This window comes from Pinus tabuliformis, chromosome J, assembly GCF_031772625.1.
Source record: "Pinus tabuliformis cultivar Carrire ecotype Pingquan chromosome J, CPIR1, whole genome shotgun sequence".
Classification (NCBI taxonomy): Eukaryota; Viridiplantae; Streptophyta; class Pinopsida; order Pinales; family Pinaceae; genus Pinus; species Pinus tabuliformis.
Window position 1 is genome coordinate 1,618,923,400 of NC_142295.1, and position 27,407 is coordinate 1,618,950,806.

The window sequence follows — 27,407 nt, forward strand, 5'->3', positions numbered from 1 at the left end:
AACTGTGATTTACTACGATAATCAGAGTTGTATCAAACTCTCTAAAAATCCAATTTTTCATGATGGGTCCAAACATATTGATATCCAATATCATCATCTCAGAGATTGCATATTAAAGCAAATTATGTTGTTAGAGTACATTCCCATGAAGGAGCAAGATGCTGACATTTTGACACAGGCATTTTCAAGATGTAAATTCAAGTTTCATAGAAACAGGATCGAGGTAGCTAATAATCATTTTCTTGTTGAGAGGGAGTGTTGAGAAATGGCAACAAGAAATTCGAGTTTAATTTGCCCTTGAATTAAATTGAATTAAAATCGAATTCTATTCTCATAGTAACTTGTAAATAGTTAATTAAGTTTAATTAACTTAATTAGCTTAGGAATTTCGAGTTGGAAGTCTTTCTGTAATCATTTATATGTTCTCCCTAAGTTTTAGGGGTCCAGTATGAGTTTAAATTGAGTTGGAAATTAGATCACTTAGTTTACTGAGTTAAGTTCAGTTAAATTAGTTCCAAACTGTTTAAGGAACTAATTGAGAGTTAACAATCAGTTGGTGCACTAGTGCATCCACTAGTGTCACTCTAGTTAACTGAAGAGTTCCTCATTAGAAACTCATGCATGTCGATTCTGAGAAAGACCTAGTTGAGACTAGAGTGCAGGGACAATGTATTATAAGTTGTATTATTTACTGGAGTGTAAATATCATGCATGCACCAGAGATTGATCCTATGTTTGGATTGTGCAGTTTTAGAAGCATGAATTCCCTTTAAATACATGCTATTTATCCTAGGAATTACGCAAGATATTAGGGGCTTGGAGAGCTACTGAATAAGCTAAGGATTTGGCTTGAGCTAGCTTGTGAGCTGAGAAAGTTGAGCATACTTGTGCAGAATTGTTCTAGTGAGAACAAGCTTTTTATCTTTACTCATATTTCTAATATATGCAATACAAATAGCGAGGTTTTGAGGAATGGCTTTCCCCAGATATATCTTGTGTTATGTGCCATTAATTTATCGTCTTTTTGTTCATATTGTTTTCATCGATCTATTGGCTTCCGCTAGTTGAAAGTAGAAGTCGATTCTTGTTGTGTGCTTTAGTAAATTGCATGAGCTTGTGAATTTACAAGATTTTCTACATGTAGAATTTCTTGTAGATTCACAAGCTCATGCAATGTACTAAAACAAAACAAAAGAATCTACTTCTAATTTCAACCAGTGGAAGCCAATAGATCGATGAAAACAATAAGAACTAGAAAAAGATAAATCAATGGCACATAACACAATTTTTATCCAGGGAAAGCCACTGCTCAAAACCCCTACTATCTATATTGCATTAATCAGAAATCTGAGCGAAAATACAAAGCTTGTTCTCACTAGAACAATTCTTGCACAAGTATGATCAACTCTTTGCTCACAAGCTAGCTCAAGCCAAACCTTAGCCTATTATTCTACTCTCCAAGCCCTTATTTCCTTGCGCCCTTGGTCAAAGAATTTTGATGAATACAATATTCTCTACTCAACCTTGAGCTTAAGATGCATAAGTATTTCCTATCCTCCGCCTGATGACTTCCTTTGGCCAATACTTAGCCAAATTTCCAAGCTTCCAAGCTTCAAATTGTTTGCACAATTCCTGAGAGAATTAACCTGTATTTAAAGGGAAGTTCCTCATCCATAACTACACAATCAAAAATTAGGTCTTTCTCTAATTGCATGCATGATATTTACAACTCAGTGAATCATACAACTGATAATACATTGTCCTTGTACTTTAGTCTCAACTGGGTCTTTCTCAGAATCGACATGCATGAGTTTTTGATGAGGGAATGTTCAATTAACTAGAGTGACACTTGTGGATGCACTAGTGCACCAACTGACTGTTAACTCTCTATTAGTTCCGGAAACAGTTTGGAACTAATTTCATTGAACATAACTCAATAAACTGAGTTATCTAATTACAACTCACAATTAAACTCATCCTGGACCCCTAAAACTTAGGGAGAACATATACATGATTTGAAAAAGGCTTCCAACTCGAAATTCTTAAGTTAACTAAGTCAACTTAACTTAGTTAACTATTACAAGTTGATATGAGAAAATAATTACAATTTTAATTCACAATTTAATTCAAGGACAAATTAAATTGGAATTTTTGGATTCTATTTTTAAGATTTCTTGTTGCTATTTTCAATACTGTTATCGGTATTTTTATTTATTTATTTATTTTTATATTTTATAATAATTAAATATTGATGATCTAAGTCACCTTAAAATGTACCAAATCCCTTAGGAAACAAAGTTCCACATTTAAAGTTTTTTTTGGTAAGTTTGGTGGGACTACATCTTCATCATGTCCGATATATCACCCCGACCGGGGTGGAGACTTTGAACCGATGATTTCACATCAAGGAGTGCCTTAATGATTTCACATCAAGGAGTGCCTTAACAAAGCACCCAATCAAGACCCTGTGGACAAAGATACACATTTAAAGTTACCATCAATGACCCTGTGGACAAAGATCCACATTTAAAGTTACCATCAATTAAATAGTTTTTTATTATTATAAGAATTCTATTAAATTTAATGAAAGAGCTATTTAATGTTTCTACACTTCCCGCCCGCTTATAAGCAAAGCCTAACCCTGAGGGCATCGAGGAGAATTGACCCCATGACCTCCCATTAACAAGGTACTTTTAGTAACAAGAACTTGACCAATTAAGTTAACCCTTGGGGCTCTCAAAATTTTGATATACCACTATTACTACTACTACTACTAATAATTTAGTTATAGGACCACAAGCAAACAAAACATCTGATTGGTATATGTGTAGTCTAACGAGTCTTCAAATTTGCCCAAAAAACAATGAAAATTTCAGTAAAATTTTGATAAAATCCGACATAAATTTTGGGAAATCAATTATAAGTTTTAGGATTTTGGGTGATGTATGGGTTTTTGATGGTGCTGAATTCATTTCCACCATAAAAAACATGGATCAAACACTCCTACTATCATATGTTTTGAGAATAAATTAATCAGATTTCGACGATATTTTTATCGGTGGAGAAATTTACCACCTCAATAGACAACACCATTGGTATTGAGACGTCTTGTTTATAGGACAAAAAATCTACCCTCCACAACCATTTGACCATTAAAATTTATATAAAAATATACCTACTTTTCCTCATTCCACCTTAAATTTGTAATTTCTTTTCTTAAAAAAAAAAAAAAACCCACATACTTTAACGGTTAAACCTATAAAAACCGTTTAAATATCTTAAACGCCAGAAGATTATCTACCACCAATCTATTTTTCAATAAAATACAGAACCACAAAAATAAAATATTACATTTCAGAAAATTATCTTTAAATAAAAGCAAAGATAACACCTTGCTCTCACCAACCAGCTTAACAATAACTCTCCGTCGAGAAAGGGGATAACACCTCAATTTCGCCCACCAGGTTGACTATACCAACTATTGAACTTCACTAGATTTACAACCCGGAGATCCATAAAAGATTCCAGCAACAAAAACAGTCCATGGTTTTTGGTCCAGGTCATTGCCACGTGTACATGGCTCCGTCCCAATCACAAACCTCCACCGCATTTTGACGGGGACGATATGGGCAAGACTCAGCAACACACGCTGATTCCACACTATAAAGCCTCAGTTCGCCCATCGCATCTCAAACCCCAGCTAAGATAAAACGCGCTATTTCTTTTCAGGCATGACCTGCGCATTCTTCCGATCTCTCTCCCTGTAAAGATTCATACGAAGCCGAGAAGAGGATTTCTGCAACGAGCAGCGATTGCGTTTGATAAGGGTAAGTACGAGCAGCGATTACGTTTTATAAGGGTAAGTACGAGAGTTTAGGCTTGATACGAAGCCGAGAAGAGGATTTCTGCAACGAGCAGCGATTGCGATTGATAAGGGTAAGTACGAGCAGCGATTACGTTTTATAAGGTTAAGTACGAGAGTTTAGGCTTGATAAGAGTAAGTACTGAACCATACATACATGCATAGATTGTAATTGCAAATAGTATTCATAATAATGTCATCGGGTGAAGTTGGAGGAGGGGAGCAGAGGTATTTCTGCCATCAGTGTGAAACTGTAATAACACCCATTCGAGAGGAGGCGGAACTCATATGCCCTCTCTGCCATGGAGGGTTTGTTGAGGAAATGGAGGGTCACGATAACCCAGTCCACGTCAATTTGGCCGGACAAGGTGTTGGAGGAGGAACAGGAGGAGGGTTTGAGGCATGGCATGCTGCAGGAGGAGGGAATCCCCTTGTATTCGGCGGTGGTGGAGATGGAGGAGAGGAGTTGATGAACCACATAATGGAAAACCTCACCACTTTCTTCAATCAGGGTGCAGGTGCAGGTGCAGGTGCAGGTGCAGTTGCAGGTGCGGGCGCGGGTGCAGCTGCAGGTGGAATTGGAAGAGGGACACTGAGTCCAATGATGATGATGCAGGGTCGCTTGCAGAACTTGTTAGGTGGAGGCGGTGGTGGTGGCAACATACAGATCATTTTCGAAGGAGGTGGGGGAGGAGGAGGAGAAAGGCTGGCTGGTAATATCGGAGATTATTTCTGGGGACAAGGGTTGGAACAGCTGATTCAGCAGTTGGCGGAAAACGACCCAAACAGGTACGGAACCCCACCTGCCTCTAAAGCTTCTGTAGAAGCCATGCCCACCATCGTGATCACACAAGATCATCTTAATTCCGATGCCTCACAGTGCGCAGTTTGTAAGGATAATTTTGAAGAAGGTGCCAATGCTAGAGAGATGCCCTGTAAACACATGTATCATGAGGAATGTATTCTCCCATGGCTTCAGCAACACAGTACATGTCCAGTCTGTCGGTATGCAATGCCAACAGATGATTCTCAACAAGGACGCCCCACGGCAGCCCAGGCAGCACATGACCCCGGTGTTAATTCTTCTGCCAATCCCAGAGGCAATACCAATTCTGAAGGCGCTGGTGTTGGTGCAGGCGCAGGTGCAGCTCAGCCTCCTAACAATGTGAATGCTGCTGTGGGTGGTGGACGCAGGATTCGAATTCAATTCCCATGGATGCGATTCAATCCCCAAACCACCCAACAGTCACAAGCTGGAAGCAGCTCAGGCCAAGGCAACAGTGAAGGATCACCGAATAATAGTCAGGGAGATAATAATGATGGTCACGATCATCCAATGCCAGATGCTAGACATGAAGATCTAGATTGATGTGTGAAATTATAAGCGATAGGCCACTTTATACTGCCTCAACCACACGAGGAAAATTTGTGGTTATCATCTTTTTTTTATTTTTCTGCAGGTAAAATTCATCTTAGTCTCATTTTTACGTTTATGCTATGAGTTATGTGCAATCAATAAAACTCTAAGCAAGAGCTAAAGGTGACGAGGCATAAAAGAATTCGTTTGGTAGAGATATTTACCATCTCCAATTTCTTGTACACGAGACGTCAAAGATTTATTCCTTGTAAGCAAGGCATACTGCATTTGATCTACTATGTTCTTTACTTGTCATGTGCAGTCCTTCTTAAATATTTATTGTTATAGTCTGTCTCGCTGGACACTACATCATGAACTTTGCCTTTCAGGTTCTTCTCATGGGCATTGCTTTTGAGGATTCGATATCAAGCTGTGACACATATTTTAAGAGACAAATTTATGGATTTTCACAATTCTTGTCAATTCCCTCTGTACCCTTTTTTATTTTAAGATGTTTGATACGATAAGTTTGTATATTTTGTTTCCATGTTATTGCTTCAGTCATAAATTAAACAATGAGTTACGGAACACGTAAGAATCGGCTACTATCAGTCATCTGTAATTATAATGTTCTTCGAGGTACAGTCCTTTTCTTAGATCTCAGCAAGTCTGCTAGATTTGTGCATGATGTTTTTAGTCATTCTATAATTATTTCACTTTTAGTAAAATCAGGTTTCAATGTGTAGGCATTAGCATTAATGGAGTCTCTGTAGTTATCTTATTGAAAATGCATTGTATTGAGTTTGCTAAAACACTAGAGAAAAGCAAATCTGTTACTAGACCTGGTTGGGTCTGAGGGCATGGCCTGTCCCAGTCAGACCCGGCTGGGTCTGCCAAGTTGACTCACCCAGACATACCAAGTCAAATTTGTGTTTGTTTTCTAGTGATTTTGTTAGACTGTTGGTTCTGAGGGGCTGGCCAGTCTTAGGTGTGCTTGTTTTTCCAGTATTTTTGCTGTCTTTCTTGGACCATCCTTTGCAGCCTACATTCAGTTGGTCATTTTAGCTATCATCTTTGTCTATTTATGTTGCTGCTGCTGCCAATAATTAGCAAGTGTTCACTATTAACCACAACAGAGGAGAAATTTCATTCGGATTTTCCATCTACCTAATTCTAGATTGTTTTTTTCATATTTACTCATTTGCTTATTTCAATAATATGCGCTTTATTTGTTATATCGTGTATTTCTATTCGACATGAATTCTCATATTTACCATTCTCTTGCACTGGAGAATGTTTCATATCTGAAACTGTAATTGAGCTGTTATGAAACAGGCAAACTGAAGCTTTTGCTTGGTGCATTCGTTAATATGAGTAAAATAATGTAGCCATTACTCATGGGGAGGAATGGGGTCTTTAAGAAAGTGGAACAGAATTCCTTTAGTTTGACAGATATTTGAAGGGGTTTTTGTGAGTCCAAGTAGAGAGATGTGGACAGCTACCAATAGCTGAATGTTCTCCCTGAATCTAGTGGTTTTGGGAAGACCACAAACCTAATGGCTAGAAGAAGCCAAAGTCTTCTACTAAATGGTGATTTAAGGCTGACCACCAACTTTGGAATTTGTTCTTGAAACATTTCCAAATTTGGTTAGAAGTTGATGGATGTATTCTGCTGATTGGAAGTGCTCATGAATGGTGATTTGAACATGACTGCAAACTGATGGTGGTTTGAAGATGGCCTTAAATTGTGGAACTTGGTTCTAAGGCTCAATGGTTCTCGGAACATTTACTAATTTAGCTGGAAGTTGATGTCTTTTGCTAATTGGAAGTGCTTGCAAATGGTGATTTGAAGATGTCTGCGAACTAATGCTTAACATAATCAATAAGTCTTGTAGTAATTGGTGGTTTCAGGAAGACCACAAACCAAATCACGCTGACTGCTTTGACTTTGTTTGATGCTTTGTTCTTGGCTTGATGCTATGGCTATTGGCTACACTTTTGGCTGTGGCTGAGATTTGTTTGTACATGCTTCATTGATAGGGCTTCAAAACTAGAAGCTTGACTATCAATCATTTCTATTATTCCCCCCCCATTAGATAGAAAGTGAGGATGAAATTCTTTCCACAATGCTCACAATGATGAATATCAAAAACTTTGATCCTCCACGTGGTCAATTCAATGAAGGTGTTAACTTCTACTGAAAATGAACGCATTTACAGTGCAATTTAGCTAGTAAACCTACAAAAAAAACTATTTGCAAGTTATCGTTCTATTGATTCTGAATGTGAATATATGAACGATGTTGCTTTACCCTACAAAAAAAAACTAGAGTGCAGTTGTGCCATTCCAATAGAAGTGCTTATGTTGGAGATGAAAGACCATTTTTGTAAACCCTCATGTGAATGCCAATCACTGTTCCTAATTTTATTGTTTTAGTAATAACATACTTGACAAGAAAGCTTGTTGTAATAGATGTCACAAGGAACATAAAGCTATTATAAGCTTTTCCAAAGCTGTTGAACACCATGCGTTTTTGCTTCCATCCCATGGTTGGGGTGCCTCTAATTCTCATATGCATCAAATTTTAAGCAAGGGCAACCTCAGTACCTTGAGAATAAAAGTGAACAAAGTCGAGGAAAGAAGTGGTGGTGCTTTGCCAACATGTCGTCACGCTTGACATCTTTGCCTGGGCTTTCTTTAAGTAATGGAATTTGTCTTAGAACTACATTAGTGAATTGGCTTGAAAATACACACTCACTTGAACACAATATTGGTCGGTTTCTCGCATCTATGACTGAAAAGAGAGATTGAAGCCATTTTTTTAGATACTCAACCAACACCTCTTTAGACTCTTGAGTCTTGATTGATGAGGAGAGGGAGCACAGGCTTATTGGTAGGTATATTATCATAATGCAAACAAAAACCTAAAATTGAGAAGGAAAACTTCCTGGGATCCACAAAAATGGTAGAAAATGAAGCATTATCATGTCAAAGTGAACGTATATGTATTGAAGTTCAAATCATTGCCTAATGAATTTGTTCTTTCTCTATTTCGTGCACTTGAAGCTTGATCAAGTTCATTTTCTAGATGCTGGCAACTTTCAGAAAATCGGTTGTGTGAAGGTTCTAGGGATTGATTCGTTGTAGGTGATTGATGAGTTGACCTCTAGTCTCCTAGAACTAATTCCCAAGCTACGGTAATGATGCTCGGAAGGTATATGGATACTCATAGCTGTGGACGGGCACACGTATTGGAGGTAAGAGAGAGGGCTTGCGAAGTTTCTATATCATTGAGCATAGAGAGGAGGGTCATGTAGAGGGAGCTTGCACAAAGTAGATGGGCACATACACTAGTAGATAAAACACTTGGAGAAACCCACCCTTAGACACCACTGAATAGTTGCATAGATAGAGAAACCATTGAAGGAGGGGGAGACAAGAGTAGAGCATTGATCTAACCGGTTTTCGAGAGTGCAAGACTTTGGTACTATTCTTGGACTGCAAACCAGAATAAAATGATAAGCGTGAGTTGCTTTTTCATTACTATCATAACATTTAAATACATCATTTTGATTGTTGGGTTCATCTTCCAAGGTCTCATGGTCTCTTGATAACCATTCATGTTCCTCATCATAAATGATAACCCTAACAGATTAGGTGTCTAACATATATATAATCTCTTTGAAAACATTTGGTTAAAATGAGTCGATCATCTAGTCGGTTCTTGGTAACTTAGACTTGGCAAAGACTTGAGAAAATATGGGCTAATTTTTCCAAACAAAATGGAATTTTTTTAATGGGGCTCATTGAGTTATTCATCAGATGCAGAAGTCAAATTAGCTGACTTGTGAAAAATTTGCCTACCTTGGATCGTTCAGTTGTGCTCTTCGATGGTTCCAGAGGACTTTTACAGTGGTCCAATGCCCAGTTCACCCTTCTCGCCCTTGGCTACTAGACTGACGAGAACTTGACATCATTGGCCTCATTGTCTGATCTCTCCCTCTCCCTCTGTCTCTTTCATGACAGCTTTTTGGGTTGAGTTGTCCACATTTCTAGTCTTGGACAAACTCACATAGTGTTTTGTGTCACCATAACCTTGTTATGGTTTTATACACATGTTTTGATATTATACTTTTATGTAGGTTTCTTTCTTTGTATCATTTTTGGCATTTTCTGGGAGTTGTGCTGGCACTCCCACATTTTACTCATATTGGTTGTACACTTCTGTCCCATTGGCCTACTTTTGTGGTCATTTGTCAGACATTAATAAACTATCTTATATTATCTATCTTACTGGTCAGAATTTGACTTTCAAATACTTGTGAGTTAAACTTGCTGGTGTTGAGTCAGACATGCACTGCTTTTGGTGCATATTTTGGTTATATGCACCCATTGCAAAATACATGAAAAACTTTGCCAATTTGTGTATGATGGTTTTGATTCACATGAATATATTTTTTGGTTGACTGTTTTTGTGGTCTGTTTTTGTCTGGTTTTGGTTTCTGGGGTTGACCAGTTCAGTGACTTGTCTGGTTCTGATAACATTGAGAGCTAGAAGCTGTAGCCAGTGCAGAGCCAATGCAGCTAATTAAAGTGGGTCCATTATGCGAAAATAACAGTTCAACTGGACCTTCCTTTGATGTTTGCAATGTGTCAGAGGCATGCTTGGAAAAGGTATTTTCTTACCCTTAATATAAGCATGCCTAGGTTCTTTGAGATTATTTTGATTGTTTATTCAACCATCTGTTTGATTGCTCCCTTTAGTTCATGTTGCTTTTAGTCAATAAATTATGTTAACTGTCTATGTGTGAGCCACAAATGTTAGCATTATTTCTCCGTTATATGAATCATTGGTGTAACTCATCATATAAGTCATATGTTTTATGCTATTGATCAAATGATAAATCAGACAATGGAAGCATTAGAATTCTGCACAGTGGAGTGCCTAAGAAGTTTTAAGTTTTGAGATGGAAAGCTTTACGAGTTTAGATTATGTGATCTGTGAAAAGTGTTTACTCTGTATGATGCTGTTAGTGATAGAAGCATGGCCCATATACATGCTCCCATGGTAACAATATAGGCAAGTCACCTGAAACGAGACTTTCAGTATTTGAAATGTGTCGAGTTTCAGAAATGACAACTTTGACTTATTGGGATATGGGAAACAATAAATATTAAATAATATCTATTAAAAATATATAAAAGTAGAATGAAACCCACAAAAATTCAATCTTTACAAAGAATGAAATCAAGTTACAAAGATTTTGTTATGTTTTTAGTTCTGTCTTTCTTTAAGTGTGTCGTACAAGGTTTTATTTTGTTTTGTTACTGGAAACACTGATTACGTTTCTGGTAACGTTTCTGGTATATTTCTGTTTTGGGAAACTTCCCTGGGTATGTTTCTGGGGCATTTCTTCGTCTTTTTGTACTTGTTTTGTTATCGAAAATGTGAACCATGTGCAATTCAAGAATTATGTACAATTCATCAGAAGGAACTATCTATGTACTTAGTAAGTTAGTATCATATTTTAGCATCTTGTTTAAAGTGTTTATTCGAAGTATGCTGTTTCTGGGGAATTTCTTCCTCTTTTTGTACTCGTTTTGTTATCTTAAATGTGAACCATGTGCAATTCAAGAATTATGTACAATTCATCAGAAGGAAGTATCTATGTACTTAGTAAGTTAGTATCATATTTTAGCATCTTGTTTAAAGTGTTTATTTGAAGTATGCTGAAAATCTATGATTTGTGGATAGTGCTATATTTGAATTTTCCCCGACATTTCTTGATCCCTAAGAAATGTCGGGGAAAATTCAGCAATGTATAGTGATGTATGTTACTATGTAAAATTTAAATATATACATGGATCCAGTACTGAATGCATGTAATTTTGCAAATAAGGCATATCAAAATTAGGGATGAGTGGTTGAGCTATTTCTTTGGGCTTCTAGTTATTAAACATACCACAACATCTATAATCTTTTCTATAGAATTATAACATGATGTCTCAGTAGATGGCTCACTGAAATAGTGTTCTTTTCCATTATTTTGATATTCCTTTGAATTAAAGGAACAAATATTGGCTTGTTCAAATCAAATTGATTTGGTGGTGATGAAAACCTTAAAATGTTCAATGCTAAAATGTTAGTTACAAGCCCAGTGGGTTAGCTCGAGTAGTTGACTGCTTTGGTCTTCATGCAGGAGCTCTTGGTGTCAATACCCTGTACTGGCTACCTCTATTGCATGCCTCATTTGATGTCTATGCAGGATCAGGCATTGTAATCTGTTCCGATGGGCTTGCACTGGGTATTTTCTGTGAATGCGGTGAAGTTGGCCTGTGAGGGTTTCCTTGGGGGAGGGGGAAAGAAGTGAGAAGAGGCAGTAGTAACCTGTTAGGCACCCTATACTTGGAGTTATGAGGCATGTTTGCAGACAATGCCTAGTGTGTGCTGAAGGCATCAGTTTTGTTTGGTGGGAGGTCTTAGCTACATCAAAACCTTGGTTGGTCCATATCATGCTCTGATCAGTGATGGCTACACCAGTTATGGCAGATCCTGTGATGGTAGATGATTGATAGTTACACTATTCTATGTGCTTTGATTGGATGACTGATGCTATTAGTTATGTACATTCTGCACTTTTTTTCAGCGCTTCTTGTGCAAGATTTGGTCAATTAGTGTCCGGTTACTGTCACACCAGAGTTGGTCTCTGCTCAACAGATTGTTCTTCTCCCTTAGTTGCTTGCAGACTGGTGAAGTCTCGAGGAAAGGTTTGAGAAAGTCGTTTCTGAGGTATTTTTAGCTATTCAACTGGTTCTTCAGCTACCGGTTCTTGTTTTTACACGGTTCTTCAGCTACTTTGGTCCGGTTTGTAATTTAGGTGTTAATTGGATGTTTGGTTTCGATCAAGTTTGTAATTTTGGGGCAAGATGGCCAGTTCAGGGATTGAACCAGCCGGTTCAACCCTTATGTGTCCAGGTTTTCTCTTCAAATGAGACTAAAGAACACAACTTGTGTTCCTACTGTCCCATTTCTGTGGTCTTTTTGAACCCTAGCACTGTGGGCCTCTGCATCAATGTTATCAGAACAAGCTGGTTTGAGCCAAACTGGCCGGTTTTGGGTCAAGCTAGGCCTAAAGTGGCCTAGCTGCTGATATGAACTGGCTTTGGATTGTTTCTTGTTGAATTAACTGAATCAGATGGTCTGGTGATGCTGACTAGGCCTGATCCAGGTGGATGTTGGTGGCCACCCACCTATCCCATTTGGACCCCCACAACTGTCTCTTTTAGCTTTTTCAGTTTCCTAAATTGTAGCACAGTTTACTATTTTTAGCAATTTTTTCGGGTCCTGAACTTCTGGAGCCGTTTTGAGGCCCTAAACGATGTTTTTTTGGGAATTTGGGGCAACATGTTGCCTCCCAAAGTGGTAGTACTCGGATAGATCTTTCTAATGAGCTATCGTACGCGTCAAACGGAGATCGTATGCCAAAGTTACGACCCCGGGAAATTGATGTACCAATTTACCCAAACGGGGCCCACAATTTGGCGTTTCATCTTCTAGGGTTAGGTTTCGGGATGTGAAGGGTTTTCCATTGTTTCTCAACAATAAATAGGCCTTCGAGCCTCATTGTAACACAGTTTTGGAACAGTTCAGAGGCATGTAGCCGCACATCTCTTCTCAGAGATAAGCTACCATCGCCCTAGCTGGTTTATTTCCATTTCTGGTTGTAAGCATATTTCAATATTTTACAGTAATGAAATGAAGTATTATTTCTGCTGCATCTCAGTATTTATGGTTATCTCATCTCTGTATTTATGGTTATCTCTGTATTTTATTGTGTTCCTGTTTAAATCCGGATCAGTGGTATCAGAGCGGTCTGCTTTTTCTATGTTTTTCTTTGCATGTCCCCAACGAGGTCGGGATATAAGGAGTTAGGGCTTAAACTGGTCGAACCTTTGCAAGACCAGCCTCGCAAATCTCGACGACCTCCCATGGTGGATGAGAAGAAAGACGAGGGGGCAGGAGATCCTATCAAAATCTTGCTCGAAGAAGTGCTCGAGCGGCAAAGGAACGCGATGATGGATAGTTTTGCGCAGATCCTTCAGCGGCTACCCAGAGGCGACGCATCGGCTTCCAATAGCGACTCTGGAAACGCCACACCGTTTAAGGTACAAGTTAATTTTGAAAACCCCATCTTCGAAGATCAAATAGACGCAGATGCCGTAGATAAATGGTTAAATCTGCTAGATGGGTATTTTTCTGTTCACGAATTTTCAAGTCGGGAAAATATTGTTTTTGCTCTTCTCAAAGCAGCCCCCCACGTCAAGGACTGGTGGGAAACCTACTGCGAGCAGAAGGATGAAAGTACAGGCTCACTATTTTCAGTCGCACCCACTTGGAATGACTTCCGGGATGCCATCAAGGAGCAGTACTACCCTATCGGAAGCTATGAGGACAAATACATCAAATGGACCACACTGCGGCAGGGATGAGACCAAGATGTGCCGGAGTTCACAAACATTTTTCATACCCTTCGCACACAGTTGGGTATCAAAGATTCTGAGCTGCATCTGGTACTCAAATACCGTGGCTGCCTGCACAGATACATCCAGGAAGAGATGGTGTTCTTGAACATCTCCTCGCTCGGCACGACGTACCGATACGCTGTCAAAATCGAGCAAAAGTTCAAACAGAAGAAGCGAGACTTTGGATCTGCAAATCCAAAGCCCAAAGGACAAAGCCAAGGTGGGGTGACCCAAGACAACCCGTCGAAGCCGCAAGAAAAGAACAATACCACGAAGCCGAAAAAGGACACAGGGAAGTGGTGTGAGTTCCACAAGAGTCCCAATCATAACACAAGTGAGTGTCGGACCAAGCAGTCACTTGTGGCCGAGTTGAAGGCTTCCGAATCAGATGCATGTTCCGACCTTGAGCCAGAACCCGACAAGGGGAATGGCAAAGGGAAGCAGATCATTGATGCGGATCCCAGCGCCACTGTTGCCACCGCCAAGATCCAGAAAGATGAGCCCGAAAATCCAGAGGAAGGGGAGCGTCTTTTCCACTCACAGATGTGGGTGAAGGGTTCGCCGCTACAATTCATTGTCGACAGTGGCAGCCAAAAGAATCTCATTTCAGCAGAGGTCGTGAAGCGGTTGGGCCTACCGACTACACCGCACTCGCAGCCGTACAGTATCGGGTGGCTTCACGAAGGACGAGATATCAAAGTTTGCCAGCAATGCCGCCTTCCCTACAGCATCAAGCCCTTCACAGACGAGGTATTGTGTGATGTTACACCTCTGGATGTTTGTGATGTATTATTAGGCCAGCCATACTTGTGGAGGCGACATGCTGTGTATGAGTCAAGGCCTCGTGATGTCATTATTTCTTTGAACGATTCATTATACAGGATACCGGAGGTAGCCCCACCTACCGCCACATCTTTGATCACTACCAAAAAAGGCAGCAAGCTCATATCACAGACCAGGAAATTCATCTGTCTGGTTCACTCCCAAAATAAGGGGAAGATTGTTGCTACATCCATGACCCCTGCAAAGGGTTCCTCCATGCAGCAGCAGCAGCAGCAAAGGGATACGGTCATGACAAAACACAGGAACAACTTCTCCTCACCCACATGGGTACCACACAAGTTTCAGGTGGGCAACAAAGTCTGGTTGCATCGACAGAAAGAACGCCTTACCAGAACCCATCAGAAGCTCAGATCACTCCAACATGGTCCTTACAGCAGTACCAAGGCTATGGGGAACAATGCTTTGGAGCACATCGTTCCTCCATTCCTTCGCCTGCACCAAATGTTCAATGTGGACCATCGTCGACCATGCTTCCCACCATCACTGGACACATCAGAGATTGTAGGACAAGTTCAGCAGATGGAGGAACTGAACGCAATGGGGACCATTGCTTCCTAAGGGGGGAGGAATGATCCAGGTGGATGTTGGTGGCCACCCACCTATCCCATTTGGACCCCCACAACTGTCTCTTTTAGCTTTTTCAGTTTCCTAAATTGTAGCACAATTTACTATTTTTAGCAGTTTTTTCGGGTCCTGAACTTCCGGAGCCGTTTTGAGGCCCTAAACGATGTTTTTTTGGGAATCTGGGGCAACATGGGTCCATGGACCCATGTTGCCTCCCAAAGTGGTAGTACTCAGATAGATCTTTCTAACGAGCTATCGTACGCGTCAAACGGAGATCGTATGCCAAAGTTACGACCCCGGGAAATTGATGTACCAATTTATCCAAACGGGGCCCACAATTTGGCATTTCATCTTCTAGGGTTAGGTTTCGGGATGTGAAGGGTTTTCCATTGTTTCTCAACAATAAATAGGCCTTCGAGCCTCATTGTAACACAGTTTTGGAACAGTTCAGAGGCATGTAGCCGCACATCTCTTCTCAGAGATAAGCTACCATTGTCCTAGCTGGTTTATTTCCATTTCTGGTTGTAAGCATATTTCAATATTTTACAGTAATGAAATGAAGTATTATTTCTGCTGCATCTCAGTATTTATGGTTATCTCATCTCTGTATTTATGGTTATCTCTGTATTTTATTGCGTTCCTGTTTAAATCCGGATCAAGGCCACACCCAACCAGCCTTTAAAAACCTTAAAAAAAAACACTTCCAAGCAGCTTATATTGATGTATGTGAATATATATATTTTAATTAATATTTGAATATTGTATGTACTTTTTATTTGGTCAGTTCTTACAGTGGTTCTTCGTTCAACTATCTCTTGTCAAGTTAGTAATTTAGGTTTTGATTGGATGTGGTTTGGTTTTGATCAAGTTTGTAATATTGGGGCAAGATGGCGACTTCAGGGATTGAACCAGCCGGTGATGTGAGGTTGACTGGGCTGTGTCCAATAAGTGTTAAAAAGTAAAACAAAAGAAAAATAGAGGGGTTCCCAGTCAATGTCAAAAAAAGGAAAATAATAGGAGGCTTAGTCAGGCTTGAAAACGAAAATTTTAAAATAGAAGGAGACCTGTTTATACAAAGTAATGGCTCCAAGTCAAAGATGGATTGTACCATTATATTGCCCATTACAAACTTTAATATCCTCCTTTGGAGGAATGGACTTGGAGCTGCTTCCACTAACAGATATGGGCGCCGTTGGTGGTGGTCCTGGACCATCAAGTGCATTGAGTCAACAGGATTCAACAGATGCTATTGTTGATGATCTTGATGATTTTTATGAATCCATGACTCACATAATATGATATCATCTATGTAGTGATCTGATTGTACCATTATATTGTCCATTACAAGCTTTAATATCCTCCTCTGGAGGAATGGATTTCTACTAACAGATATGGGTGCCGTTGGTGGTGGTCTTGGATCATCAAGTGCATCAAGTTGACAGGTTGAGAATGGTACACATGCAGCAGACCATGAGGTTGATCCAGAGGATTCAACTGACACTATTGTTGATGACCTTGATGATTTGGATTTTTGATGATTTTTATGAATCCATGGCTCATGACATGGTATGATATCATGTAGTCAGTTGATTATAGTATGATGATTTTTGGTCTCTCGAGGCCATTCAGAGTCAATGTTATGTATTTTTTTCACAGGAGATTTGTTTTGTGTATCTTGAACTGATTTATAGATGTACTTTTTCTATTTGCACCTTTATATGCAATGAAATTCACATATTTGGTGCCCAATGGTTTGGATTTACATTGATGTATGTGAATAGTCTTTTTAAAATAGAAATTTGAATCCTTAATGTATTTCTTTACCAACCAGTTCTTATATCAGTGCTTCAGTTTCACAATTTTGGGTCAAACAGGTTCCAGTGCTGACTAATTTGGTCCATAGGAGCTGATATTCATGTATGTCATACATATGCAAGAGACATGGGCTTATCTTTGTGTCTTGTTGGCATGCAGGAGTTGTGAAATGCACTCTTTGGGCCTTGTGGGTCCACAAAGCTCATATCTTCCAAGCTGGTAGAGATAACACTGTAGGGGTCCATTGTGGACCGTTTTACTGGATATATGGGTTGAGTGTGATATGTTTGTGCATGTCTAGGGTTCCAAGCTCTTGAGTCAAAATTATCTGATCTCAACCTAATTTTATTAATAACTTTAGTAGTCACCAATGTAGCCAAATGGTCCAAGTTAAAGCCTTACGGTGGAGGTAAAGGTAAAGATCAGAAATGTGATCACCCATTAGGGGACTCCAAAGGCAGTGCAATACCCATATGAGGAGGAGACATGCTTAAGTTCACGAATGATGATGAGCCATTTTGGGATTGAGAAATCTAAAAGCTCAAAAGAAAGAAATTGAGCTATTGAATATTTAAGGAAAACCTGTGCATTTGCCAGTGGAACGAAATTTGTGAGAATGAAGGAAATAATGAAAATAAGCTTCCATAATGTTTAAAGTACAGTGTGACCCCAAAACTGGTATATATGTCCTGGTTATGAGCTACTAGCTTTTTGACCAGGTTTAATATGGCATGAAAGTTGAAGCCTTAAGTTGGAGGTAAAGGTAAAGATCAGAAATGTGATCACTGATTAGGGACTCCGAAGACAGTACAATACCTGTATAAGGAGGAGACATGATTAAGTTCATGAATGATGATGGGCTATTTTGCGATTGGGAAGACTAAAAGCTCAAAATAGAGAAATCGAGCTATTGAATATTCAAGGGAAAAGTGTGCATCTACCACAGTGGAATGAAATTTGTGAGAGTGAAGGAAATAATGAAAATACCATTATATTTAAATAATAAACATGGATATTATTCAATACTCAAATTATCAAATGATTTTAATCTTAGATATAATTAATAAATTTACCTGTTTTAGCTATTTATGAAAATGTTAATAATTAAATTAGTGGTTTGACCAGGATCCTTAGGTCAAATTAGCCGTTGGCAATATAGCCGTTGGAGTCTCTGCACATTCTATTTAATCAGCTAAACCGGATTGGTTCTTCAACTTGTCCTGACGATGAACCACACTGGTTGGTTCGAAACGCGTCGACAAAAGATTGATTATGTGATTTTGCCGAAGATTATCTAAACAATGTTATGGATCACAAAAGTCTAAATTCCTTTAGTGTCCATAATATTTAAAGTACACTGTAACCCAAAAAATGGTATATCTGTCCTGGTTGTGTGCTACTAGCTTTGGCCAGGTTTAATATGGCATGACTAATAGCCCATGTTGTATACTGGGGTGGCTCTTTTGTTTGCTGGATGGTGGTGGGGGCATGTTTGTAGCACAGTGTCATGATATTTATTGTCTTCCTAGAGTCTGCTGCACAACTATTGGTAACGAAGGCCAAAAATTTGATGTGATGAGCTGCATTTTATTTTGTCCTGGTTGTGTGCTACTAGCTTTGGCCAGGTTTAATATGGCATGACTAATAGCCCATGTTGTATACTGGGGTGGCTCTTTTGTTTGGAGGATGGCGGAGGGGGCATGTTTGTAGCAGTGTCATGATATTTATTGTCTTCCTAGAGTCTGCTGCACAACTTTTGGTAACAAAGGCGAAAAATTTGGTGTGATGAGCTGCATTTTATTCTTTTTGAAGTCTCTGGCCACAGGGGTTTCAAAGTCAGATTTGTCAAAGACAATTGCTGTCACGAAGAAAACAATCTTTTCTGATTTTTATAACCATTAGCTTTTGAAGCTAACGAGGGAGACAAATTTCGTTCTTGTGAACAGTTGGTGGAAAAAATAACAGAAGTGAAGAGCTGCGAGCACTCAGAACCCAAAGTTGTAATGACACAAGTTGTATTATTGTCCTGGAGTCATGATAGCCTTTGTCAGTCTTTTTCTGGTGACAACTTCTTAAACCTTTAAACAATATAAAGCCACAAGGGCTACCATTGGTTAACAGATATGAGATGAATGAATAAAATAATACATAAAATAGTATCAAGGTCACGTAAGGTGATCTTTTAATGCCAAGCATCCAGCCTCAAGAGGACTAATTGAGCTTTGGGATGACTAATCCATTAAACTCATGCCCTATGGCAAAGCCCTTTAAGGCTGATGAACAAGTTTGTCGACATGTAGCTTGGATCACGTGATCCAATTTTATTCTATAGTCTCCTATTCAGCATCACAATTCTTATTGCATTATTGAATGTTTTCACCCATGTGAGCATTAATAAAAGTGTATTGATGCAAGGCCGCTTGAACTATATAACAAATTTTGTCAGACTTCTAGAACTTTTAATCTTCCACATGGTTTTTAAACTCATTTTTAAGAGCGCTTTCTCATATATCTACTACTAATTTAAAGGAATATTTCAATAAAAAAAGATGATCACTGATGCTGTACTGCATCGCATATCAAAGATGCACATGGAATTTATAACGCAATCATTCATTGAGTCAAACCACATTGCTACAACAGAATGCACAGCAGAAATAATCTACACAAATTCCGCAATCTTTATGTATTATCAATGGCCAAGCTCTCCAGCCTTATTATGTCAGAGTGAGAGTCTTGGTCTCTGTCTACCTCAACCACTCTATCTGCACATCTAAGATGCCATTTTTTGTGAGAGCCAAAAGCTGTTATTTATTCACGGTTACAATTACGCAATGTGAATGGATTTAAATCACTTAAACTTCAATGGAACTATTTTTCCTCTACTCAATGCTAAATTAATCATCTAGTGACATGGCCGAAAGGCTAAACATCAATCACCTTCATTATGGTGACATGATGCCATGTTTGTTGTTGATTGGTCAATTGATACACAATTACACAATGTGAATGGATTTAAACCACTTAAACTTCAATGGAACTATTTTTCCTCTACTCAATACTAGATTAATCATCTAGTGACATGGCCGAAAGGCTAAACATCAATCACCTTCATGATGGTGACATGTGATGCCCATGTTTGTTGTTAATTGGTTTGACCCATTGTGGGTATGGATAATGCCACATGTCATCCTTTAATTAGTCAATCTGGGCATAAAATAGTGCTGTGGAGGATGGTTGCCAATTAGCCTAGCCTAGTATAGTCGGGTGTTTCGTGAGTCTATCATCAAAACAAGAAAAGAGACCATGAAGAAGTCATATCCATGACAAATGAATTGGATAAAGCAAAGAAAAGGGAAGACACTTTGTCAAGCCATCTTGAACAAAGACATGGAGACTTGAACAAAGTTGAAAGAAAAATTAGTCAATACAAGTAAGAGGTCTCCTCCCTTAAATCTCAACTAGAAGAAGCAAAGAAACAAGCACAAGGAACTGAAAAGGCGACGAAAGTTTTGACCCTCCTAGAAGGACAAGTTGATGAAGCAGAAAAAGGAAGAAATGCCATGACATGCCAACTAGAAGAAAAGGATGAAGGCATCAGCAAATTAAAATCAGAAATCACCTCACTTAAGGCCCAATCATGTGAAAGCAACCAAGATGAAGGAAGAAATGGAGAATCATCTAGCAAAGAAGGATGAAGAATGCAAGATAATGAAAGAAGAAATTAAATTTCCTAAGAAAAGAAGTTGATCATTTGAACAAGAGTCTGAAGAGCTCTCAAACCCTAGATGACATCTTAAGTCATGAAAGATCTCCTCTTGATAAATCAGGTCTTGGTTATGTTCGTGAACTCTCAAACAAAAACGATGCAAACCCTAATGCTTCAAACAACAAGGATGTGGAGAAGCCTAGAAGAAATATTGATGCCCCTAGTTCCAGCGAAAGCAAGGAGAAGAGTCAAAATGACATTGAAAGAAACCCTCCTCCAAGAAGATATGCAGATGGTGTCAAGAATGCAAGAGGCAATGGATATCATAGAAGGATCCCAAGGCAGAATGACTTTAGAAGTGCATAAAGGCAATCTCCATCCTCCAGGTACCAAAGTATATTTTTTGGTTATTGCTATTCTTGTACAAATTTTGGGCATATGGCAAATGATTGTAGGGCATACCACAAAGACAAATTTAATGGTCTACATCAGTGCCCTAGAAGCAAAAATGCAAGAAGTCATGATTCCTCATTCATGAACAAGATGGAATGATTCAATTGTCATAGCATTGGACATATGGCTCGTGATTGTAACTTGACTTGGGTACCTAAACAACCTAAAAACATGACTACCAAGTAAGAAAAGAAAGTTACACAAGTATGGAAGAGGAAGCAAATTGGATCAGAAAACCTCTTGAACACTGAAGACATCAACTCACGTTGTTGATCTAATGAGTGCATCTTTGGCAGATATGATATTCCAAGTTTTGGAAATAAAATTCTGCCAAGGAGACCATGCACACTGTCAAGGGGAGGTCGTGATTCTTGATTATTCTTGTAGAAGGTATCCGTGAATGGCTCTATGAAACCCTTGATGAGTGACACATGGACAATCATCTCGCAGGAGTAACTTCATTGAAGAAAATCATGATATTATGAAGATGTCTTCCACTTGATCGCAAGACATAAATCTTTCTTGTCTTGAGCAAAAAGAAGAGTTAGAGGAGTTTACGCAAGCAAGAGGAGTTGGTTGATCATCTACCTCATCCATTTCCATGAAGGCATGCGAAGGCTTAGGGGGAGCAAACTCATTAAAGAAGAGCACCATGATAGGGGAAGCAACATGTCTATCATGAAAAACTATCATTGATAAAGAAAATATGATGAAGCAACATGACAAAGAAGTAGCTTGATAGGGGGAGTACTTGGGCACCCCATTTTCCATTTATGTCAAAGGGGGGTAAATTGTTGAGAGGGTAAGAATATTGCCATCAATGACAAAGGGGGAGACTGTTAGTCAAAGTTGTCATTGATGTCAATATGACATTGTTGGAGATGGAAAATATTCTTGTGATACATGTCCTAACACTTGAGATGTTTCCCTAACCTCATGTAAACCCTAGGAGAAAACCCTAATGATGCATGATCTAATGATGGATGAAGAACCGTGAAACCCTCATAGGGACATGCATGCATAATAATGACAAACTCTAACACTTTGAAGTGATATTTCTTAGCTACATGGTTTGCCCTAGAATGATGCAAGCATAAATGAATGAAGCCCTAAAATCCCTAGCATGAATGAAGACCCAAATGCCCATGATGTCTTTGAAGATGCCCTAATCCAAATAAATGAAGAACACATGTGACAAAGCTCTCTTCTTGCATGTCATAAACTTGAAGACCTAAGAGACAAAATGAAAGCCCTAATCCTAATAAGCTTGATGGCCTAAGTTCATGAACGAGTCCTAAACATTGAATGCCTAAATCATAAAGATAAAGTCCTAATGGATGCCATGAATAAAATAATGATGACAATTTCACAAAATTAATTTTATTGGTGGTAAAATGACCTTATTTAAGGATGGGATTGGCATAGGCTTGTAGAGGACTTTTTCCTCTTTCCAACGAGCTATTACTTGTCCTCTAATTCCTCATAGTTCGAAAGAAAATGATTTTTTAATGATAAAATATTATATCTTTTATGCTAGCCAACCTCAACCAACATATGTAAGTCGACTCCATGGCCAATTGATGTCTCTTTGTCAATTGCAAATCTTGTATAAATATAAGGTCAAGCTCTTCATTCAAGCATCAAATTTAGGTGAATAAAACATCACAGGAAGACAAAAGGAACCAAGGAGGCCTTGGAGGACATTAATATTATTGATTGTGCTAAATTTTCGTGATAGGTTATTAAAAAGAAACTGGAGCTCCAACAATTTGTGAAGGACTAAAATGTGGACCAGTCTCAGTTTTTGGAGCTCGGACTGTTGATAGCTACTATGGCATGGATTTGAATGATTTAGGCTCAGACCCGTGTTAAAGAAAACTTAGACCTGTGTTAAAGGAGCTCGGTCTTGTAGCTCACAATTGCAGAGGTCAGTCACAACTCAGATTAGAGTACAAAAGCAAGAAAACGCTGAGGAGAATACTGTTTGGGCGATTCATCATTCAAGTTTTGGATATGTGACAAGTGGATAGTCACCATATCACCTTGGAGACCTATAGAGAGCACAGACGAAGTCTTGGACTAGTGAAACAATCAACTGTGGGGGATTTTCTTTTTGCAAGACTGTGAAGCTTGAACCTGAACAGAGAACAACCCTATCACCTCAGGCTCAAATTAGTGGCATATAGAGGGAGCTCATACCTTACTACCTCAGAGCTGTGGATAAGGAGACTTGGACCAGTAAAGAAGAGGCTCAGACCAAGTGAATTGTGGGAGGCTTAGATTTATTGAAGCTCAAACTTAAGGCTAGACGATTAACCAATGGACAGTAACCTGTGATAGTTCGGATTAGTTTGGCTAGCCACTTGTGACTTATTTATTGATGGAGATAAGTAGCTCAGACAGTCTTCCAAGTGCTCAGTTATTGAACGCAAACCTATGATCACAAACTTGTGGTCTATGATAGATTTTTCGGCGAAAATCACATGAGAAACCATTTGTCGACGCGTTTCGAACCAACCAGTGTGGTTCATCGTCAGGACAAGTTGAAAAACAGATCCAGCTTAGCCTGTTTAAATAGCTAGAGCAGAGACACCAACGGTTACCTGGGCAAAAAGTTGACTTAAGGAGCAAGGTCAAATTTAGTTATATTAGGTATAAAATAAATAAATAAATATATAAATGATAAATTATAATATAATAATAAATAACTAAATAAATAAATATAAATTTATATATAAATTTAGTTATATTAGGTATAAAATAAATAAATAAATATATAAATATATAAATGAAGAATTATAAAATAATAATAAATTATTTATTTATTAAATAAATATATAAATATGTAAATGAAGAATTATAAAATAATAATAAATTATATATTTATTTATTAAATAAATAAATAAATAAATAAATGAAAAAATATAAAATAATAAATATAATAGTAAATATATAAATAAATTATTTATTTATTTATATAAATGAAAAAATATTAAATAAAAATAAATTATAAATGGTATCATTAGTTAGGTAAAACTAAAGGGAAGTAGTTACGTAACCCAAATTCTCTTGTAATATATAATATGTAAACAAATTAAGTTAGAATTAATAAATAAATAAATTAGAACAGTAGAATAAATAAATTAAATAATCCAATAAATAAATAAAAAGAGGAAATAAGGATTAGAAAATAAAATAAAATAATTATAGTTAGTTATAGGTATTAAAAACTAAAAGGAAAGTGGATAAATAAATACATAAAATTAAAATTAATTAATAAAATAAAATAAAAATGTAAGAATAATTAAAATTGATATTATTAGTTAAAAATATTAAAAGTAATAACGGACCTTTCCTTATAATAAACATATAAATGGGTTATTAATATGAAAAGATGTTGGAAATAATAAATAAATAAAAATAATAACCATAATAATAATAATAATAATTATAATAATTATAATAATAGAATTAAGTTAAAGAAAATAAATAAATAAATAATAATTAAAATAAATAAATAATAATAATAATAATAATAAAAATAAAAATAAAATAAAATAAGAGACAAGAAAAACGATTACTAAATAATAGTATTTCATAATCGTTTATTATATTAGTAGTAGTTAATAAATAAATAAATAAATAAATAATAATTAAAAATATAATAATTAATAATTAAGTTATTAAATAAATAAATAATAATAATAATAATAATAGAATTAAGTTAAAAATAAATAAATAAATAAATAATAAAATAAATAAATAAATAAATAATAATAAAAATATAAATAAAATAAGAGACAAGAAAAACGATTACTAGATAATAGTATTTAGTAATCGTTTATTACTTAGTAATAGTTTATTATTTGTATTAATAATAGTAACTGTATAATAAATAAAGTAATTGTTTAATAGTTTCTTATTTGTATTTTTAATAGTAGTTGTTTAATAAATAATAGTAAATAAATAATAATAATAATAAAAATATAAATAAGAGACAAGAAAAACGACTAAGAAGAAAGCGCTGGGACCCAGCACCTACTGATTTTCCAGCCATAATCTCTATTGAGATTGTTGGGTCTCTTTTCAATCTCAATAGCTTGCCTAAATTTCCGATGATGGAAATGCGAAACCCTAGCGATAACACTAGCTTCCTCAATGCAAACATGATGATTGGTTTTTTCTACATGTTCAGCTAAAGCGGAACACTTAGCTCTCCTATGCTTAAGGTCAACATCGTGCTTACTAATCCTCTGATTAATGGAGCGACCGGTTTCACCAATATAAGGGGTCCCACAGGAGCAGGGGATAATATAAACCCCTTTCATATCTTTGGGGTCAATAGGATCCTTAAATGATCTGAGGGACGAACGAATGGTGCTAAGGGGCCTAAAGGTCACGGGGACACTATGCATCCTGAGAATCCTTGCAACCTTATCAGTGGTCCCTTGAACGTAAGGAAGATGGACACCTGGAATCCATTCCTTCGGTTCCCTTTTTGTCAGAGAATTCTTGGCGGCTTTTCGGAAAGCCTTCTGACCCAAGTATCTACTATAACCATTCTCAACAAAGACATCAAGGAGATGGGATTTTTCTTTCTCAAAACTCTTATTATCCGAGATCCTTAGCGCCCGAGTAGCAAGGGTATTGAGAACACCCATCTTTTGAGCTGGGAAATGGTGAGAACTGGCATGAAGATACTGTTCAGTATGAGTTTTCTTCCGAAAAACCTGGTGGGCGATGGAACCATCACCATTCTTCGAAATAAGAATATCAAGGAATGGGAGGCACCCATCAACCTCCTGCTCCTTAGTGAACTTAATGGCAGAGGATTGATTGTTGAGATGTTCAAAGAAAGGATCTAATTCTTTTTGGCCATGAGACCAAATGACATTAGTATCATCCACATACCTTTTCCAGAGCTTAGGCAAGAGACGAGAAGAATTCAGAGCCTTAGACTCAAAATCTTCCATAAAGAGATTGGCAACAACAAGGGACAGGGGGGAACCCATGGCGACACCACAGGTTTTCTCGAAGAACTCCCCCTCAAAACTGAAAAAGGTGGAAGTGAGGCAGATCTCAACCAACCTAGCCGTGTCAGGGTCAGTTAGGCGGTAGATCACCTCCAAGGCCTCCTTAATAGGAATGCAAGTGAACAAGGATACAACATCAAAGCTAACAAGAATGTCCCCAGGGTCAAGCTTAATGTCCTTAAGTTCATCAATAAAGGAAGCAGAGTCTTTAACGAAGGACTCCGTACGACCAACTAGGGGCTTAAGCTTTAACGCAAGAAACTTAGCAAGAAGGTAGGTAGGACCTCCAATAGTGTTGACGATGGGCCTCAAAGGAGCTCCTTCCTTATGAATCTTGGGGAGACCATAGATCCTCGGAGTAATAGGGTTGCTCTCAATGAGTTTATGGTGAAGGGAACTCAACGAACTAATGGATTTAATGGCAAGAGCCACATTCCTAGAAACCTTCTTTAAAGGATTCTTGGGAAGCTTTTTGTAGCTACCACTATTAAGAAGATGATCCAACATTTTGCTGCGGTAATCAGCCCTGTTGAGGATGACAACAGCACCACCCTTATCAGCCTTAAGAACAATGATATCTTTGTTCTGGTTTAAGGATCTGAGAGCTGCTGACTCTTCCTTGCTAAGGTTGCTCTTAGGGGGTTTAGCCTTTCTTAAGACAACCACACAGTCTTGCCTAATAGTATCCTTGATCCTATCAGGTAAACCTCTGATCCCAATAAATAAGAGAGTTTGGATTTGCACCTAAAAGAACTCAGATATCTGTGACAGTTGTGTAGCATCCACCTGTTTTGACTTCTGTAAGAACTCAGAGTATACTACAATGAATAAGAGAGCTTAGAATTTTGACTTGTGTTTGTGGAGGCTTCAAATTTGAGAAACACCGCTAAGCATTGGTGCTTGGACCTATGAAGAGAAGTGAAGTTTTGGACAATGGAGTATTGGGAGCCTTGAGGCAGTGAAGTCTTTGAAAATGTTGGATAGTTCTTTGGGCAACATATTAAAGACACTTTGAAGATTTCTTGAAGACATTTTGAAGGCACCCTTGGAGATCATGATGCATTTATGAAGTCATCATGAGGTAACCTTGGAGAATTTTGTTTCGGTAACATGAAGAGTTGTGGAGACACCTTCATGAGAAGACAAAGTTGTTATTGATGAGGTAAGTGCTTTGAAGATCGTTGGTAGGCAGGCAGTGTTGAAGGTGAAGATATTGTGAGGGCTTGTTGTAAAAGTTATTAAGAGTCG

General features: G+C 37.9%; 1 protein-coding gene across 1 annotated transcript; it reads left to right on the top strand.

The window, feature by feature from the left end:
* Nucleotides 1-3,665: 3,665 nt before the first annotated feature.
* LOC149233677 (E3 ubiquitin-protein ligase RING1-like) lies at nt 3,666-5,702 on the top strand. Its single transcript, XM_089379822.1, has one exon. The coding sequence runs from the start codon at nt 4,056-4,058 to the stop codon at nt 5,229-5,231; it is 1,176 nt and encodes a 391-aa protein (XP_089235948.1). The 5' UTR covers nt 3,666-4,055; the 3' UTR covers nt 5,232-5,702.
* Nucleotides 5,703-27,407: the final 21,705 nt, after the last annotated feature.